The sequence below is a fragment of the Chiloscyllium punctatum genome, chromosome 11 (assembly GCF_047496795.1).
Source record: "Chiloscyllium punctatum isolate Juve2018m chromosome 11, sChiPun1.3, whole genome shotgun sequence".
NCBI classification, from domain to species: domain Eukaryota; kingdom Metazoa; phylum Chordata; class Chondrichthyes; order Orectolobiformes; family Hemiscylliidae; genus Chiloscyllium; species Chiloscyllium punctatum.
The window spans coordinates 53,521,877-53,541,624 of record NC_092749.1 but is presented as its reverse complement, the minus strand read 5'-3'; the positions used below and the strand labels follow the sequence as shown (position 1 = coordinate 53,541,624).

The following is a 19,748-nucleotide window of genomic DNA, read 5'->3' as shown; positions in this document are numbered from 1 at the left end:
GACATAGATACCACTATTACGCGTGGGAACACCTCCCACCTTGTATATGGCAGGTACTCATGTGACTCAGCCAACGTTGTCTATCTTATACGTTGCAGGCAAGGATGCCCGGAGGCATGGTACATTGGGGAAACCGAGCAAAGACTACGACAATGGATGAATGGGCACCGCACAACAATCAACAGACAGGAGGGTTCCCTCCCAGTTGGGGAACACTTCAGTGGTCCAGGACATTCAGCCTCGGACCCTCGGGTGACCATCCTCCAAGATGGACTTCGGGACAGGCAGCAGAGTAAAGTGGCCGAGCAGAGGCTGATAGCTAAGTTCGGTACCCATAGGGAGGGCCTCAACCGGGACCGTGGGTTCATGTCACATTACAAGTGATCACCATTGCACTACACACACACACACACACACACAGACATTCCTACACACATACACTCTCACATACACATGGACACACAGACGCGCACACAGACACCCACACACACCCTTATATACACACACACTCACACATGCACCCCCTCACAGACTTAAAACACTCTGCACTCACTACACACACACACACACACACACTTTCTCACACTCACAACCGCCACCCCAGACAGACACACACACACAGACAGACGAAGACCCACATGCAGACATATATTTTGTGGGGTGAATTTGTACTTGCAGAGTTACATTGTACTTTGCTCAAAAACTGCATGCATTCATGTAGAACTCTGAGCTCAAAAACTGCATGAATTTATGAAAAACTCTGTTATCTCACTTTTTAGATTAGAATCAATCTAAACATCATGGCATACACAGAGAACACAGGGGGCCAACACCTTCAACATATTGTCTAGCTATCACCATTGTTAACAGCTAACCCGAGAATGCAACTTTAAAAAAAAGGTTTTGTGATTTACACATGAAAGAAGTGAAACTATCACTGTATTCTAACAGATGAAAGGCTTAACAGACAATCAATTTTTCAATGTATAATTTCAGTTACATCACACTGTAAATTTTTGCTATAAATTCTGTGTTACGATCGAACCCTCCACTATCACCTGATGAAGGAGCGTCGCTCCAAAAGCTAGTGTGCTTCCAATTAAACCTGTTGGACTATAACCTGGTGTTGTGTGATTTTTAACAATGACCATGAAGTAATTGTTGATTGGTTTTTATGACAATCTGGTTTACTGATGACCTTTAGCGAATGAAATCTGCTGTCCTTACCTGGTCTGGCCTACATGTGACATCAAGCACACAGAAATGTGCTTACCTCTTAACCGCTCTGAACAGTTAGGGAAGGGCAATAAATGCTGGCCTGGTCAGCGACACCCATTTCCCATCAATGAATTAAATGGGAAAACATGGGACTTTTGTGGCACAGTGGAAAGTGTCCCTACCAGCAGGTCTGTGTTCGAATTGCACATACTCCAGATAATAGTAATAACACATTAATCAAGAGATTCAGAACAAAAGTGGGTCAATTAATTTTTTTGTACAGTTCATCATGAACTAATTGGTTGTCAAAACAAAAGATTCTGTTTTTATGACGTTCAAATATAACTTTTAGAAGTTGCATGTATTTGCTGAGTATTGAAGGGGTTTGAATGGATCTTACAAGAATGAATGGTGAGACAGATTTTGAAAGGTGGATTGACAAAGGAAGCAAAGAGCTAGCTGTTCATTACGTTGCAAGCACTGAGCTGAGGAGAACTCGATGAGTTGATAGGTTATGCAAACATTTTACATACAAGTCCTGACTTGAACTGTTCTTGCTCAATTATCTTGTAATGCCGTGCAAGTAATATGTGCAATCTTACACTTCTGAACCTTGCACAATTTTCAGAGATCTTTTCACAAGCAGTCTGGCTTTCTCCATTGCAACAGCCAAGGTAGGAAAGTTGGCTAACACTTGGAATAGGTGTGGGGATCACAGAAAGCAATTAACTGATGCCCATTCTTCTGTTGGCAATGGCACATTAAAGTTTTTGCTGTCTGCTGCTTTGCTATAACTGCACGCATCATCAGGAGGCTGAAACTCCAAGTGGCTAGTGCTACATAAAGGTAGACTTTATTTCTGAAGGGAGAGATACATTGTAGCTGCAAGAAAGCATAAGAAGGTTATTTTAAATCTGTGAATCAAAGCCAATCACTTTTACTTTTCTCTATCCCTCTTTAAATTTCTTTTTATTCTCCGAGATCTCTCCTGTTTCCATATCTCCTGGTTTTTATTCTCTCTCAAATACTCTGCCTTTCCAAATCCCTTCAGTACTCGTTGACCTTTCTACCCTCCAACTGCGACCAATTTCTGGAAGCATTCTAATACAAGCTTTGAAATGAATGAAAAGTAGTCTCCACCAACCAGGCCACTACCTGTAAATCATTAAATTGTTTAGCAATTTTAAACTTAGTTCCAAAATGTAAACAATTTCACCAGCAGCCAGAAGAAATCATGCAGCAACAAGTCTTAATGTCATTCATGACTGTTTTGTGTAGCATTGATGGGTGTGGCCTTGTATACTGTTGACAAGCTATTTAGCTGTATGAAGCTAACACTAGTGTAGAGTGAACTGTGTTGCTTGAAAATGGGAGCAAGAGTGTCAAATATTCCTGCTCTGTAGTCATTAATTTCATATGTCCAAAGCTCTTTGCCAAGATAACAATCAGCACACTTCCCTTTAGAATCTCAAATGTTATTTTCTAGCATTGGATGACCATATTGTCCCTAAGGAAATAGATGCTGCAGAGCCCAAGTTCTGTCCAAAGTGTTAATAATAATTTTCTCGTAACCAATCAATACTTAGTACTGATTACTAGTAAGCAATCTTTATAATTTAAACTCTTGGTTGATAAAAGACAATCATATTTTGTGATATCACAATTCAGTGGAAATGCAGAGAGGAGCAGCTCACAGGCCATACCAGCACATGTAGAAGATAAGCTTCAAAGACTCATCAGAACACCAGTAGCTCAGGATGTCAAATCAGGTTGAACAAACAATTGAAGCCTTATGGAACAATCTAGATCTACTGGCAATCTAAACAATTTTTTCTGGACTGCCTCCAATGAAAGTACATCCCTCCTTTAATAGGAAGATAAAAACTGCATAATACTCCAGTTGGGAGAAAGTGAGGACTGTAGATACTGGAGTACCAGAGTTGAAAAATGTAGTGCTGGAAAAACACAGCAGGCCAGGCAGCATCCGAGGAGCAGGAGAATCGACGTTTCGGGCATAAGCCCTTCTTCAGGAATGAGGCTGGTGTGCCAAGCGGGCTGAAATAAAAGGTAGGGGGGAGGAAATTTGGGGGAGGGGTGCTGGGAATACGATAGGTGGAAGGACGTGAGGGTGAGGGTGATAGGCTGGAGAGGGGGTGGGGGCGGAGAGATCAGGAAGAAGATTGCAGGTCAAGAGGCTGGTGCTGAATCAGAGGGGTGGGATTGAGATAAGGTGGGGGGAGGGAAATGAGGAAGCTGGAGAAATCTACATTCATCCCGTGTTGATGGAGGGTTCCAAGGAGGAAGATGAGGCACTCTTCCTCCAGGCGTCATGTGGCCAGGGTCTGGCGATGGAGGAGGCCAAGGACTTGCATGTCCTTGGTGGAGTGGGAGGGGGAGTTAAAGTGTTCAGCCACGGGGCGGTTGGGTTGGTTGGTGCGGGTGTCCCAGAGGTGTTCCCTGAAACGTTCCGCAAGTAGGCGGCCTGTCTCCCCAATGTAGAGGAGACCACATCGGGTGCAGTGGATACAGAAAATGATGTGTGTGGAGGTGCAGGTGAATTTGCGACTGATATAGAAAGATCCACTGGGGCCTTGGAGGGAGGTGTGGGCGCAAGTTTTACACTTCTTGCGATTGCAGGGGAAGGTGCCGGGAGTGGAGGTTGGGTTGGTGGGGGGGTGTGGACCTGACGAGGGAGTCGCGGAGGGAGTGGTCTCTCCTGAATGCTGATAGGGGTGGAGAGGGAAATATATCCCTGGTGGTGGGGTCTGTCTGGCAGTGGCGCAGGAAGGGACTGACGCCTTCAAAAAATTCATCCTCCGTCATTTCCCCTGCAACCGCAAGAAGTGCAAAACTTGCGCCCACACCTCCCCCCTCACCTCCCTCCAAGGCCCCAATGGATCCTTCTATATCCGTCACAAATTCACCTGCACCTCCACACACATCATTTACTGTGTCCGCTGCACCCGATGTGGTCTCCTCTACATTGGGGAGACAGGCCGCCTACTTGCGGAACATTTCAGAGAACACCTCTGGGATACCCGCACCAACCAACCCAACCGCACCGTGGCTGAACACTTTAACATCCCCTCCCACTCCGCCAATGACATGCAGGTCCTTGGCCTCCTCCATCGCCAGACCCTGGCCACATGACGCCTGGAGGAAGAGCACCTCATCTTCCGCCTAGGAACCCTCCAACAACACGGGATGAATGTAGATTTCTCCAAATTCCTCATTCCCCCCCCCCCCCCCACCTTATCTCAGTCCCAACCCTCGGATTCAGCACCGCCCACTTGACCTGCAATCTTCTTCCCGATCTCTCCGCCCCCACCCCCTCTCCGACCTATCACCCTCACCCTCACCTCCTTCCACCTATTGTATTCCCAGCGCCCCTCCCCCAAATTCCCTCCCCCCTACCTTTTATCTCAGCCCGCTTGGCACACCAGCCTCATTCCTGAAGAAGGGCTTATGCCCGAAACGTCGATTCTTCTGTTCCTTGGATGCTGCCTGGCCTACTGTGTTTTTCAAGCACCACATTTTTCAACTCTAATACTCCAGTTGTGCTGTTGCCAAAGTCCATTACAATTGCAGCAAGGCTTCCTTGTTCTTGCATTCCAATCCTTTGTAATGAAGACTAATATGCAGATTAGTTTTCCAATCGATTGTTGTACCTACAAATTAACGTTGTGTTTCTTGTATGTCTCCGATTTCACACCTTTTAAAAAATATTTTACTTTTCTTATTACCAAACTGAATAACCTCAAACTTACCCACATTATACTCCATCTGCCACCTTACTGTCCATTCACTTAACCTCTCTATATATCTTTGCAGATTTCTCATATTTGCCTCACAGCTTACATTCTTACCTAAAGTGAAACTGTAATGACTCAAACCCAGACGATAAGAAATTTTGGTTATGCTGAAATTGTCAACTACTTACGTGTGAGAATAACAAATCCCATAGACTAATGCCTATGATAGACTGAAATTCTCCAAATTAGCTGAACTTGTTTAACCATGTTTAAACTAAGCTGGCCAAATACAGCAGAGAAGAGTACAAAAAGCCTGCAAGCCACTTATGTAACTGTCCTGTTTTAATGCCCATTTTAGGTGGCCACTTATTCAAAGAATGAAGACATTATTATAAATCCTGCAAATCATGGTAATTGTGGACTGATATTGACAATGTTTGCAATGCAACTGGAATGCCTACCAGTACATCAAAAAGTCTTTGCTGTCTCTCCAGAAATTTCCTCTTGGACCTGTGTTGTGTTAGTGAGCAGGTGAGACCCAGCTGTCTGCCTTACTGATCTCACTGAAATATGAGCAAATACTTGACCTACGAGTGTTGTAATCCAGAAAGAGACTGACCCCTTCAAAAAATTTCATTTTTAACCTTCTGCACTGTCATTGGGATACTTTGAGGTCCTGAATGAGTCTAAAGACACGTCAGACCATCAAGATAAAAACTGTACTCACTTTTCTTGCTTTGCTTCTGTCTTAAAAACTGCTTCAGCATTAAATTTATGCACACGGCACTACGCCTCTGTTGTTGACCTCATGAGTAAATCCTAGCTATCCACTTTTCCAAAGCAAAAAGAAACTGGATGTTGGAAATCTCAAATAAAATGAAAATGCAAGAAATTCTCAGCAGATTTGACAGTACCTTTGGAGTTGACATTTTAATTGTGACATTACATCGAAAATTCAGACAGAGTGCAGGAAGTCCTCAAGGACGAAGGTGAAGAGCCAGAGGTGGTGGTAAATGTCGGCACAAATGATGTTGGGAAGAAGAGGAGGAACATACTACAGCGGGACTTCGGAGAACTAGGAAGAAGGATGAAAAGCAGGACATCCAGGGTGGTTATCTCCGGTTTGCTTCCAGTTCCTCGCTGGTGAGGCCAGAAACAGGGATATAATGGACTTGAACGTGTGGCTGGGGAACTGGTGCAGGAAGCAAGGATTTAAATTCTTGGATCACTGGGGTATGTTTTGTGGTAAGCATAAATTCTACAAGAGAGACGGTTTGCACCTTAACAGGTTAGGGACCAGCATTCTGGCAGGCAGGTTTGCTACTGCAACACTGCTACATTTAAACTAAGTAGCGGGGGGGAGGGGACAAACTGGATGTTTAAGAAGGAAATTGGAGGGAAAGTTAGAACAAGGGAAGTCAAGAAAGACAACTGTATCATTGAGGCAGAAAACTCAGAAAGGGATCACGCTGAAAGGTTGAGTGAAATAGGAGTTGATGGGAAGGTTGAGGGCAGTAACAAATTAAAAATACTATACATAATGCACGAAGCATTAGAAATAAGATGGATGAGCTTGAGGCTCTTTTGGAAATGGCAGATAAGATATTGTGGGGATAACTGAGACGTGGCTTCAAGTGGACAGGGCCTGGGAAATGAATATTCAAGGCTACACGTGCTATCATAAGGACAGACTGACGGGCAGAGGGGGTGGGGTGGCCATGTTGGTAAGGGATGATATTCAGTCCCTTGTGCGGGGGGACCTACAATCAGAGGATGTAGAGTCAGTGTGGATAGAGCTGAGAAATACCAAGAGCAAAAAGACCCTCTTGGGAGTTATCTACAGGCCCCAAAACAGTAGTCTGGATGTCGGATGTAAGTAAAATCAGGAGCTGAAATTGACCTGTCGCAAAGATGTTACTACAGTTGTTATGGGGGATTTCAACATGCAGGTAGACTGAGAGAATCAAGATAGTTTAGATTAAATTAAAATAGATTACTTACAGTGTGGAAACAGGCCCTTCGGCCCAATAAGTCCACACCGACCCTCCGAAGAGCAACCTACACCTAACACTACAGGCAATTTTAGCATGGCCAATTCACCTGACCTGCACATCTTTGGACTGTGGGAGGAAACCGGAGCACCCGGAGGAAACCCACGCAGACACGGGGAGAATGTGCAAACTCCACACAGACAGTTGCCCGAAGTGGGAATTGAACCCGGGTCTCTGGCGCTGTGAGGCAGCAGTTCTAACCACAGTGCCACCGTGCTGCTATTGGACCTCAAGAAAGAGACTTTGTGGAGTGCCTCAGAGATGGATTCTTAGAACAGCTGGTGCTGGAGCCGACCAGGGAGAAGGCAATTCTGGATCTGGTATTGTGCAACGAACCAGAATTGGTCAGGGACCTTGAAGTGAAGGAGCCATTGGGAAGTAGTGACCATAATACAATAAGCTTCAATCTGCAATTTGAGAGGGAGAGGGTACAATCGGAAGTGACAATTTTTCAGTTGAATAAAGGGAACAATGGAGCTATGAGGGAGGAGCTGGCCAAAGTTCAATGGTGCAATACCTTAGCAGGGATGACAGTGGAGGAACAATGGTGGATATTTCTGTGTATAATGCAGAAGTTGCAGGATCAGTTCATTCCAAAAAGGAAGAAAGATCCTAGGAGGAGGCATAGGTGGCCGTGGCTGATGAGGGAAGTTAAGAAACATATAAAGTTAAAAGAGAAAAAGTATAACATAGCAAAGATAAGTGGGAAAACGGAGGACTGGGAAGCTTTTAAAGAACAATAGAGGATTACTAAGAAGGAAATACGCAGAGAAAAAATGAGGTATGAAGGTAAACTGGCCAATAATATAAAGGAGGATAGTATAAGTTTTTTTAGGTATGTGAAAGGCAAAAAAATTATTAAGACTAAAATTGGGCCCTTGAAGACAGAAACAGGGGAATACATTACGGGGAACAAAGAAATGGCAGAAGAATTGAATTGGTACTTCAGATCTGTTTTCACTGGGGAAGACACAAGCAATTTCCCTGAGCCAACAGTGGCTGAAGGACCTGAACTGAAGGGAATTTATATTTGCAAGGAATTGGTGTTGGAGAGACTGTTAGGTCTGAAGGTTGATAAGTCCCCGGGGCCTGATGGTCTACATCCCAGGGTACTGAAGGAGGTGGCTCGAGAAATCGTGGATGCGTTGGTGATTATTTTCCAGAGTTCGATAGATTCGGGATCAGTTCCTGTGGATTGGAGGGTGGCTAATGTTATTCCACTTTTTAAGAAAGGTGGGAGAGAGGAAGCAGGAAATTATAGACCAGTTAGTCTGACCTCAGTGATGGGAAAGATGCTGGAGTCAATTATAATGGATGAAATTATGACACATCTGGATAGTAGTAACAGGATAGGTCAGAGTCACCATCGATTTATGAAGGGGAAATCATGCTTGACTAATCTTCTGGAATTTTTTGAGGATGTAACTCTGAAGATGGACGAGGGAGATCTAGTAGATGTAGTGTACCTGGACTTTCAGAAAGCTTTTGATAAAGTCCCACATAGGAGGTTAGTGAGCAAAATTAGGGTGCATGGTATTGGGGGCAAAGTACTAACTTGGAATGAAAGTTGGTTGGCTGATAGGAAACAAAGAGTAGTGATAAACAGCTCCATTTCGGAATGGCAGAAAGTGACCAGTGGGGTACCGCAGGGATCAGTACTAGGACCGCAGCTTTTTACAATATATGTTAATGATATAGAAGATGGTATTAGTAATAACATTAGCAAATTTGCTGATGATACTAAGCTGGGTGGTAGGGTGAAATGTGATGAGGATGTTAGGAGATTACAGGGTGACCTGGACAAGTTAGGTGAGTAGTCAGATGCATGGCAGATGCAGTTTAATGTGGATAAATGTATGGTTATCCACTTTGGTGGCAAGAACAGGAAGGCAGATTACTACCTAAATGGAATCAATTTAGGTAAAGGGGCAGTACAGAGAGATCTGGGTGTTCTTGTACACCAGTCAATGAAGGCAAGCATGTAGGTACAGCAGGTAGTGAAGAAGGCTAATAGCATGCTGGCCTTCATAACAAGAGGGATTGAGTATAGAAGCAAAGAGGTTCTTCTGCAGCTGTACAGGGCCCTGGTGAGACCACACCTGGAGTACTGTGTGCAGTTCTGGTCTCCAAATTTGAGGAAAGACATTCTAGCTATTGAGGGAGTGCAGCGTAGGTTCACGAGGTCAATTCCTGGAATGGCGGGATTATCTTACACTGAAAGACTGGAGCGACTGGGTTTGTATACCCTTGAGTTTAGAAGACTGAGAGGGGATATGATTGAGACATATAAGATTATTAAAGGATTGGACACTCTGGAGGCAGGAAACATGTTTCCGCTGATGGGTGAGTGCCAAACCAGAGGACACAGCTTAAAAATACGGGGTAGACCATTTAGGACAGAGATGAGGAGAAATTTCTTCACCAAGAGAGTGGTGGCTGTGTGGAATGCTCTGCCCCAGAGGGCAGTGGAGGCCCAGTCTCTGGATTCATTTAAGAAAGAGTTGGATAGAGCTCTCAAGGATTGTGGAATCAAGGGTTATGGAGATAAGGCAGGAACAGGATACTGATTAAGGATGATCAGCCATGATCATATTGAATGGTGGTGCAGGTCAAAGGGCAGAATGGCCTACTCCTGCACCTATTGTCTATTAAATTAAAGCATGGATTCATGAGAAAAAAGAGTGGGGAGAGAGGAGGAGGAATACAGTAAATAGTGGTGGAGATGAAGCCCAGAGAGTGACAGAAAAATAATTGGGCAGACAAAGGAATGGGTAAAGGTGAACTTGAGATAATCAATATTTGCTAAAGGGGACCATGAGTGCCTGACAGTGGGCTATTTGTGGGAGCAGCCCATGTGATGACAAGGTCTGGTGTGTAGGGGTTGGCGTATAGACATGGGAGAAAGTGCTCAGACCCTAAAATTATTGAATTTGATAGAGAGGCCTGAAGACTTTTGGGTCCCAAGCAGAAAATGTGGTGCTATTCTACCAGCTCACACTGGAGTACTGCAGCATGCCTGAGACAGAGATGCTGGCTAGGGAACACTGCAGTGTGTTTAACTGGCAGATAACACGAAGCTCAGGGTAATTTTTTGGATAGAACATCAGTGTTTTGCAAAACGGCCACCCAGCCTGCATTTCGTCTATTCAAAGTAGAGTAGACCACATTGTGAGCAGCCAATACCGTAGACTAGATGAGTAAAAACAGAGACTTGAGTAGATGTGCACAAATCTTTGAAAGCAGGAGGCCAGTTAAGAAGTATTTTAAAAGATATACTAGATTATTAACTTTATAATTAGGAGTATGAGTACCAAAGCAAGAAAATTATGCTAAATCTTTATATGGAAGAAATTTATTCAAATGGTTCTGAGATTCAAATACTTGTTACGTTGAGAGACCAAGAAAGTTAGGGGAAGAATTGACAGGTATTCAAAATCATGAATAGTTTTGGTAAATACATGGATACTTTGCAAGAAAATCTTAGGTAGGTTAATACTTGGCTTAACACCATGTTTATTCAGTGTAACAGATTTGTACATCATAACTGGCCCTCCCCAACCATCTCCTTCAACCTGACCCATCAAACTACACATCCACTGACAATTCAGCTCCACCATTCCAATCACCCAGGCAAGATCATAAGACACAGGAGCAGAAATTAGACCACTTGGCTCAGCAGGTCTGCTCTGCCATTCAATCATGGTTTCTCAACCCTATTCTCTCTGTAACCTTTGATACCCTTAACAATCAAGAAACTACCTATCTCTGTCTTAAGTATACTCAATCACCTGGCCTTCATAACCTTCTGCTGCAACGAGTTCCAAAGGTTCATCACTCTCTGGCTGAAGAAGCTTCTCTTTATCTCTGTCTGCTTCCTTGACCCAACTACCCACTGAACCTAAGTACATCTTAACTCAACTACCCAGCCGACTCAAGCACACCTCCAGCCCAACTACGCACTCAACCTGATTACCAGCCTGATTACCAACTCAAACAATCACACACTTGAACCGAATACTCCACCCAACCCAACTGCACACCTATATTGACTGCCTACCAATCCAACCACCTAACCCAACCCAATGCCCATTCGATCTTCAAAGTCCTTCTGACACGAATGCCCCAACCACCTGAACTACCTACTCAACTCACTACCCCTTAACCAGAGTACCCTTGACTCGATTGCCAACTCCGTCAATCCATTTATTCACTCATTCATCTATTCATTAAAAGATTGAAGCTTTTACAAATTAATTTCAATATGGCAGGGAGCAGCATAAGAAGTGGGTGTGTCTTCCTTTGTCATCCACTCTCCTGTACTTACTGGACCTGGAGAACTGTTTCAGTAGGGATTAGGAATCCTTGCTGAAAACTGATAATTTCAGCAAGCTGCAGCAAACTTCGTAGGTGGCGGTTGACTAGATCTGGGTCATTGTGAATCGACACAAAATAGCAGAAATGGCAGGCAAACATTCTCAAAGCAATTAAGACTCTTTTCAAAATTACAATATAATAGGATATTTTAGTTTGACAGTTCAACTTTATTCCACCTTTTGCTAACCTTTTCAGTGGACAAGTGGATGTATTTGAGTAAACCATAAACAGTTAGGAAGATAAGAGTGCTTACTTCTTTATTCACTTGGCAGAAGGGAAGGAGGCTGAAACAACTGCACAGAGGCCTGTATTCCATCACCAAGTCATCCTTTATTTACACTTGGAAACTCCTTGACTCTGATCCAGCTTCCTCAGAGCCAGCTCTCAAGGCTGGATGTTTGAAACACCTGCTTTTATCTGTTAGCCAGGGCTCCCTAATTGGACCAAATTAACAGCCCCAATCAGGGAACTCATATTCGATGAGGTCCAGTTGGCTGACCTTCTTACAATCACTACATCCCTCCCCCTCTGAGTCTGAGGACATAGGCCGGTTCTTTTCCTTGTAGCTCCTCCAGGGGTGAGGTTCCTCTGATTCTGACTTGGATATGGACAGTGTGTAGCACACAATAGCCCGCCTCTTGCATGCTGAACATCTCTGAAGAAATTCATCCTGTTCTTCAGGTGGCTAAGGCATCAAAGACACGTCATTAGCCATGTCCTTCTCAGGTTCCAAGGTTTCTTCAATGCTTACCTGAGGGGAGAGACCAGGGGTTCTGCCAGCCTTTCTGATTCTTCTGAGGAGCCAGGCATGTTTTGCTCCTGCCCAGTTTGGAGTTTGCAGCTTTGATATGGCCCACATGCTTATTCAGGACTGTAGCACCAACCCAAACTTTCTATGTCACTAGAACTGACCTCAAGTCGACCATGCCTGTTACCAATGCAGGGCTATTCCCATGGTTCCTATACAAAAGTTAATCACCAATCTCTCTCGCTTAATGGAGTCTTGTGTCTGGCACTGATGTTCCTGATGCCATTTGACTTTAGGAAATATTCAAATTCCGTGCTGGCAAATGATGGGTCATTATCTGTGACTAACACTTCTGGGAGTTCATGTATTAGGAAAGATGCATGCAGGTTTTGTATTATCGTCCCCATATTTGACAATGAACTCCATGCACATCTAACCACTTTCAGTGACTGCTTGTGAGACCTATGCTCCAATACAGACATGAGAGCGAAGGCACCTTTCATTGCCCTCCCTTTATCTTCCAATGGTTGTACCCCGGTTTTGTCGACTCTGAAGCCCAAGTAGGTCACTTGAGGTGCCTGAACACATATTTTTCTGTTCTAAGGCATAACCCCACCTGGGAAGAATGTTTATGGACTATGTCCAAGTTCTCCAAGTGCTCCTTATTGGTCTTCCCTGTCATTAGCACAGTCTAGATAAATGGCGAACTGGTGGAGACTTTCCAAAATGTTCTCCATCATCGCTGAAAAATTGCACAGGCTGATGATACCCCAAATGGCAATCTCATATATTGACACAAGCTCTTTTGGAACTAATTGTAGCATACTTCTGGGATTGCTCATCAACCCACAATTACAAGTCCAGCTTCATGAAGAACAAGAACAACACTCCCCAGCCCCACCCCCTCGCCAGCTTTGCATATAAATCCTCAATAAGAATGATTAAGTATTTATCTAGCTGCAAAAAGTGGTTTGCCATTTGTTTAAAATTCCCACAAAGATGAACCGACCCATTCGGCTTCACAATCCATATAACTGATGCTGTCCATTCTGCAAACTGGACTGGTTTGATGATTCCTTTCCATCTTCTGATTTTTGCCACTACTTTTACCCATCAGGTTAATTTCATTGGGTGGGCCTTTCAGAATTGTGGAATTGCTTCCTGGTCAACATGCAAAATGACCTTGGCTCCTTGGATAGACGCTAGATCATTATGAAAAATATCCAGGTATTTAATTAGACTTCATTCAGGCAGTCATTTTCTAATCAAAAGATGTTGAGCCAATCCAGATGAATCTTTCTCAACTAATTTTGCCCCATCAAGCTTGGGCTCGAGTCTTTTACTACAATTAGTGGTAATTGAACCAGCTCCTTCTCATAAGATACTAGAACCAAAGTTATGCCCTTAATTTGTAAAGGTTCCCTGGTATAGGTTAGAGACTAAACTATAGGTTCTCAGTCTAGCCAAGGTCTTGTGCAAACTTAAGGGTTGGAGCCTAAAGCTAATTTTGTTAAAGATTGGTTCTGCAATCACTGAAACGGCTGCACTGGTATCAACTTCCATTAGAAGTGGGTGACCATTTTGATTGGTTCTGATTTGGATGTTGCTAAGCAATTTAATTGTTCCAGGCCAGATAGAGGTGCTCTTTCCAAGCATGCACTCACCTGGATAAAGGCCTATGAATTCTCTTACTCAATTTAGATCTAGTGGGACTCTTTTACTGTTTCACACCAGCAGCAATTACAATGGCCTGATAGCCCAGATCCTGAAGAAAATTTTAATCATTTGGCCAAAGCTTACTTTGTTTTGGGGTTTTGCTGTGGGCTGACCTAAGTCCCCTGGGCAAAAGTGAGGACTGCAGATGCTGGAGATCAGAGTCTAGATTAGAGTGGTGCTGGAAAAGCACAGCAGGTCAGGCAGCATCCGAGGAGTAGGAAAATCAATGTTTTGGGCAAAAGCCCTTCATCAGGAATTCCTCAGATGCTGCCTAATCTGCTGTGCTTTTCCAGCACCACTCTAATCTAGACTAAGTCACCCTGTGCAGGATTTATCCTGGTGTTCGCCAAGATCATTTGGGCTGACAAGGGTGTCCTGAATTGGTTTACCCTGAAACTTGCTGCATTTTCCAATGATAAAGCCACTCGTAGTGCCTGTTTGAAGTCCAGTTTGGCTTCAGTTAGTAGGTGCTTTTGCATGGTTACATAATTAATCCCAGATACCAAATGGTTACTCAAGATCTCATTGAGAGTTAAACCAAAGTCACAAACCATGTTTCTTATCCATTTCCATAGCCCCTTACAGCCACTCAAAAAATACAGTTCTAAATCACGCTAACCCTAATACCCTAGCCACACTTATGGACCCTTATGACCTTGATGCCAGCTTAGTAAAACACACACCTCTCATCCACCTCCATGGCTCCTTATGTCTCCTAACAAATGTGGTGCGAAATCAAGCCAACCCATCCCCCGACTCTTAATAGCCCTTATGCCTCCTTAGGTATCCACCATGCTGAGATGAAATCAAATAGAGTTCTAAATATGGAGTACTTACTTCACTACATAAAAAAAATTTGCATTGATGGAAGACTGTCCAATGCATTTAATTCCCACTAACTTTCTAGTTTGTTATGAAAAAAACAAACACTTGTATGTATAAACCTACATCAAAAACAGCTAATCCTTTAAACACTTCTTTTAGTGTCAGTGAAGTTGTAAATATACAAATTGTCGTTGTAATGAGGATTGTGAAAAGCAGTGAAGCATTATTAATACTACGTTGATAGCACTTATAACTGTGTCAACAAACTGCTGAAAAATGTTACAATATATTTGTACTCTCGCAGACACAACCAGGCAGATTATTTTACATTTTCAAAGAGCTGATGTCTGAACTCAGGACCAAGTCTAAATACTCTACTGAGTTCTGGATTGCCTCACATGGGAGCCATGTGACATCCATTTACCATTTTAGACATGCTACAGAGCTTCAAGGAAGGGTTAAGAAAAGATTTACAAGGATGTTGCCAGGATTGGAGCATTTGAACTACAGGGAGAGGCTGAATAGGCTGGATATTTTTTTCTCTGGAGCATCAGAAGCTAAGGGATCACTTAACAGAGGTTTATAAAATCCTAAGGGGCATGGATAGGGTGAATAGCCAAGGACTTTTTTTCCCAGGCTAGGGGAGTCCAAAACTATTGGTTTAAGGTGAGAGGGGAAATCTTTAAAAGGAACCTGAAGGGAAACTTTTTCACAAGATGGTAGTGCATGTATGAATGAGCTACTAGCGGAGGTGGCGGAGATGGGTACAATTACAACATTTAAAAGGTATCTGGATGGGTATATGAAGGGTTTAGAGGGATATGGGCCAAATGCTGGCAAGTGGACTAGATCAGTCTGTTTTTGTGCTGTGTAACTCTATGACTCCATAAAATCAAGGCTGTGGAGGATCGTATCTTTCATAGGGCTGTGAATCTTTGGCATTCTCTTCTCTTGGGAATACTCAGCCAAAGATTATATTTAATACTAGCTGGTGCAATAGATTTTTGTGTATAAGGTTTGGGATAGTTCAGCAATGTAAGGTTCATGGTAAGTGTTCAGCTACTTTTGTAGTAAACAGGAGAGTACGTTTGACCATATGGTCTACACACTTATTTCTTATATTCTTATGAAATCAAATACTGCATTTAATACATTGGGCTTTTTAATAGACATTGGAATAGAAGATGAACATTTAGCCCCTCAATCATCATGCCATTTAATTAGATTTCTACCTGAACTCAATTTACTTACCTTGCTCCAAATTCTGGACATTTTCACTTCACGAGTAATCTATCTTGATATTAAACTTTCAATTTATCTAGTCTCAAAGCTGTGAGAAAGAATGTTTCAGATTTTCATGGCCATTATGAAGAAATGCTTCTTGACTTTGCTTCATTCTAATTGGACTTGTTCTGAACTATCTCAACAGAGGAACCATTTTTTATTTAGCCTACAAATCTTTTAATCACCTTAAACCCAACTTAGATCATCTTTTAATCTTCTATAGGCAGGGACGCTGGAGCCTAGTTTTTACTGTCCTCATAATTTAACCCTATCAAGGCCATGTATCATTCTGGTGAATATGTGTGCACGTTGTGCCTCTTCTCTCTGACATCTCTGTCCCAAAGTCCACTCTCATTTCTCACCTTATGTGATACAATCAGTACTCTTGACAGACATAACTCATGTTCCTTTGCATTTCAGCCCCCTTTAGATACATTACAATTTGTATCTGTCCATTGTAGCTTTTAATGAGCTCTTTACACGGACTTCTAAATCTCTTTGCTCCTCCGCAGGTCCTGGGTTCTTACCATTAAGCATCCTTCGGTCTGTAATTGATTACCTCATATTTCACCACTGAATTCTGCTTGCTGCAGTTTTTTTAAAAATTGTGCATTTATTCAGGTCATGCTCCTTCGTAACTTTGTTTCCATTGATGCTACTTGTGCCATCTAATGTAAAGTTTGTCATCAAACATATGTCTGTGGCTCTTTATTCCTTCCATACTTGTTGCAGAATTGTATTAAACTGGTAGTAAGATGTGTAATTTTACTCAAATAAAAGCAAAAAACGGCAGATGCTGGAAATCGGAAACAAAGAAACGTCATTCCAGACTCGAAACGTTAGTTCTATTTATCTTCGTAAAAGCTGTCAGACTTGTTGAGTTTCTCCAGCATTCTTTGTTTAGGTAGTTTTATCATTTTTTTTCAGGGTAAGAGGGGGAAAAAATCCATACGATTGCAAAAGCAGCACGAGAAACTTGCTATTATTGAAATGATACCACATCTAAACTGAGTATTCATTGCCTACCAGATTGTCATTCTCTTGTGTGCCATGTTTAGCTTTAACATTTTACATTAAAATTATGTTGCAGGCCTTGTTTCACGTTTGGCTGCGGTAAAAGAACGGTAATCTTGAATTACATTTTTGCTTATGTGATATTTCTCAGACAAACAGCGGTTGTTAATCATTTTTGCCATTGGGCGAAGTCAAAGGGGATACGAAATCACATGACCAACAGCCATTTTGTGAATATATTTGCTAAAGGGAAGGGGCTTTAGACGTCGACAGTTTAAAAAAAAACTTGTGGCAAAACACCTTTAAAATACTTAAACGTGTCTATGTGGACCATGTCTTTATACTTTCATACAAACTGCTTACGGAGTGTTTAAAATCCTAAACAGAACATTTCGAAGATTTTTTTCAAACTAACCAAAGCGGAAAAATGATGTCACATCAGCAGATTTTTCAATTGGCTTACTGAAAGCCAAGACACGAGTTCCATTGCGCTTCTTATGTTTTCAGATCGGATTAAACTGAAGTTTTATTTAATTTTAATTCTCCAATTGGCAAGCGGATTTGTCCTTTTGTCCGTGCTAATATTTTGACATTCTCAAAAAAATAAATTTTCTCTAGCGAAGATTGCGCATTTTCCACATCGGTGCGATGCTCGGCAGCCAATTGGTCGATTGAGGTGCCAATCGTTTTATGGTCCCGCCTTACCACTGTATCCGATTGGTCGGTACTAACCCCCGATGCTGAAAACCGGTTGGTCGACTAAGCCTCGCACCGCCTGTTACGGCAGACAATTGGACAGAGCCCGCGTCAATCATGCACGCCCCCATGATCCTAGTCCTTATTGGACCAAAGGTGCATCAATTGACGCCCCACCTTTCAGGAATGCGCTAGGCGACTTCATAAACCGCTGCATCCCAGAGCCGCTCTCAGTCGCTTAGGAAACATCTTCAATCAGGAATTGTGCGTGTTCCTAATTGCGAATTTCAAGCTTATTTTTTTTTCGAAAAATCTAAAGTGTAACATATAAAAATATATATTTTAGTCTATAAGCAAGTTGAATAAGCCATATATTTTGTGTATCAAGAAAATAAATAAAACAAAAGCTAACAATGGTGGATGCCGATGGAACTGGGTGCCCTGTCACAAAGGCAATACCTACCGCCTGCGGTAAAGAAGTGGTTATAAACGGTATTACTGGCCATATAGACGGTGTTATACAGGACGGAAAATGTGTGAAAACTGCTAGGTCCCCTGAGGAGAGGGAGGCGATGCTGACCGGCGATGTGAAGCCGATCCAGACGCGCCTTTACTGGAACCGGTTCGTCATTCTGGTCGTGTTCAGCCTGTACTCCATGGTGAACGCCTTCCAGTGGATCCAGTACAGCATTATCGCCAACATCTTCTGCCATTTTTACCAAGTCTCCTACGAGCAGGTCGACTGGCTCTCGGTGGTCTACATGCTCGTCTACGTCCCCCTCATCTTCCCCGCCGCCTGGCTGCTCGACAAGAAGGGCTTGCGGACTGTGGCGCTGCTGGGCTCCGGCCTCAACTGCATCGGAGCCTGGATTAAGATCGCCAGCGTGAGGCAGGACCTGTTCGGAGTGACCATGTTCGCCCAGACGGTCTGCTCCATCGCTCAGATTTTCATCCTCGGCCTTCCCTCTCGAGTAGCATCCGTGTGGTTCGGGCCCAAGGAGGTGTCCACAGCGTGTGCCACCGCCGTCCTGGGCAATCAGGTAAGGAGCATCGGGGTGGGGGGGCTGGGTCTGAATTTGGGGAGGGGGTGTTTGGGTTTGGGGTGCTCCGGGGGGGGGGGGCCGCAGAGGGGCGTGAGCGGCTGGGGCGGGCGAGCGGGAGGCGCTCCGTCTCCTTTTCGTCCTTTCCCGCCGCTGTAGAGGTGTGCCCCGCCCGTTGGCGGGTTCGCCGCCACTTGGTACGTTTCCGTTCTCCGTCCCTCTACCCCCCCCACCCCCGGGGGGTTACCGACTGCTCCGGATAACACGCTCCCCTCCACCCCCCTCCAGGGTCTGTCGGCGGCTCGGTTAACGTTGCCGTTTCCTCTCTCCGTGACCCGATCGCGGTTGAACACCGACCACCTCGAACCCCCCCCCCCCCTTTCTCCACCAAACCGTCCAAAGCACGTAGTTCTGGAGCTCCAGTTAAAACACCGCCCGAACCCCGTGAAGGAAATTGGCGGCCTTGAGCTTTTTTTGTATTCGCAAATGTTCTAATTTGCCTTTACCTTGGATTCAGTTGCATTCCCTTTTCGGCCACGATGCCAGCTCATCCGACAGCTGTAGTTCTAGGTAACTTATAAATAAAGCATTTTTTTTCCTGCATTTATTCTGCATTTAAAGAAAATCATTATTTACTCCCCTTCGAGCTGGGGCACGTAGCTCAGTCAAACGCATGCACTTCATCAATGTGGATTTCATCACGTAGTGATTCAAGCAGGAAACCTTCAAAAATGGCAGTTACAGTTAAGGGAACTTGGCAGAAGAAAATGGTGTCCTGTCTTGCAATACACTTTTTATAAGTTTGTAACTGGTGTCTCATTCCATCGTTCGATCCACTTGACAAAGAAATCACTGAAGACATCGGAAATGTTGCGCAAGACAGCCCCTTTTTTCCCCCTTGAAAAGTATCATTATGGTGAACTGCAGCCTAACCTTTTGGCATCGGGCAGTCTGAAATTGGCAGCTCTTATGGCACAAGTTGTGTACCCTTTCTTTGAGGAAGTGTGGTTCCTGAAACGCTGGTTTTAAT

The 19,748-nt window shown here is 43.7% G+C and overlaps 1 protein-coding gene and 1 long non-coding RNA gene across 6 annotated transcripts in view; one reads left to right on the top strand and one right to left on the bottom strand.

Annotated features, from left to right (window-relative positions):
* LOC140482989 (uncharacterized) overlaps positions 1-17,859 on the bottom strand; it is a 61,538-nt gene extending 43,679 nt beyond the window's left edge. Inside the window, exon 1 of the long non-coding RNA XR_011961846.1 lies at positions 15,936-17,859. This is a non-coding gene — a long non-coding RNA (uncharacterized lncRNA). The remainder of the gene's footprint in view (positions 1-15,935) is intronic.
* Positions 17,860-17,917: 58 nt separating this feature from the next.
* Positions 17,918-19,748, top strand: part of flvcr1 (FLVCR choline and heme transporter 1) — a 35,266-nt gene continuing 33,435 nt past the window's right edge. For 4 of the 5 annotated variants that reach the window (XR_011961845.1, XR_011961844.1, XR_011961843.1 and 1 more), the window contains exon 1: positions 17,918-18,718. Coding sequence is in view for 2 of the 5 variants with exons in the window: in XM_072580808.1 (XP_072436909.1) it covers positions 18,092-18,718 (627 nt within the window). In the remaining 3 variants the exon portion in view is untranslated. The remainder of the gene's footprint in view (positions 18,719-19,748) is intronic. The other variant, XM_072580807.1, reaches the window with a different exon arrangement.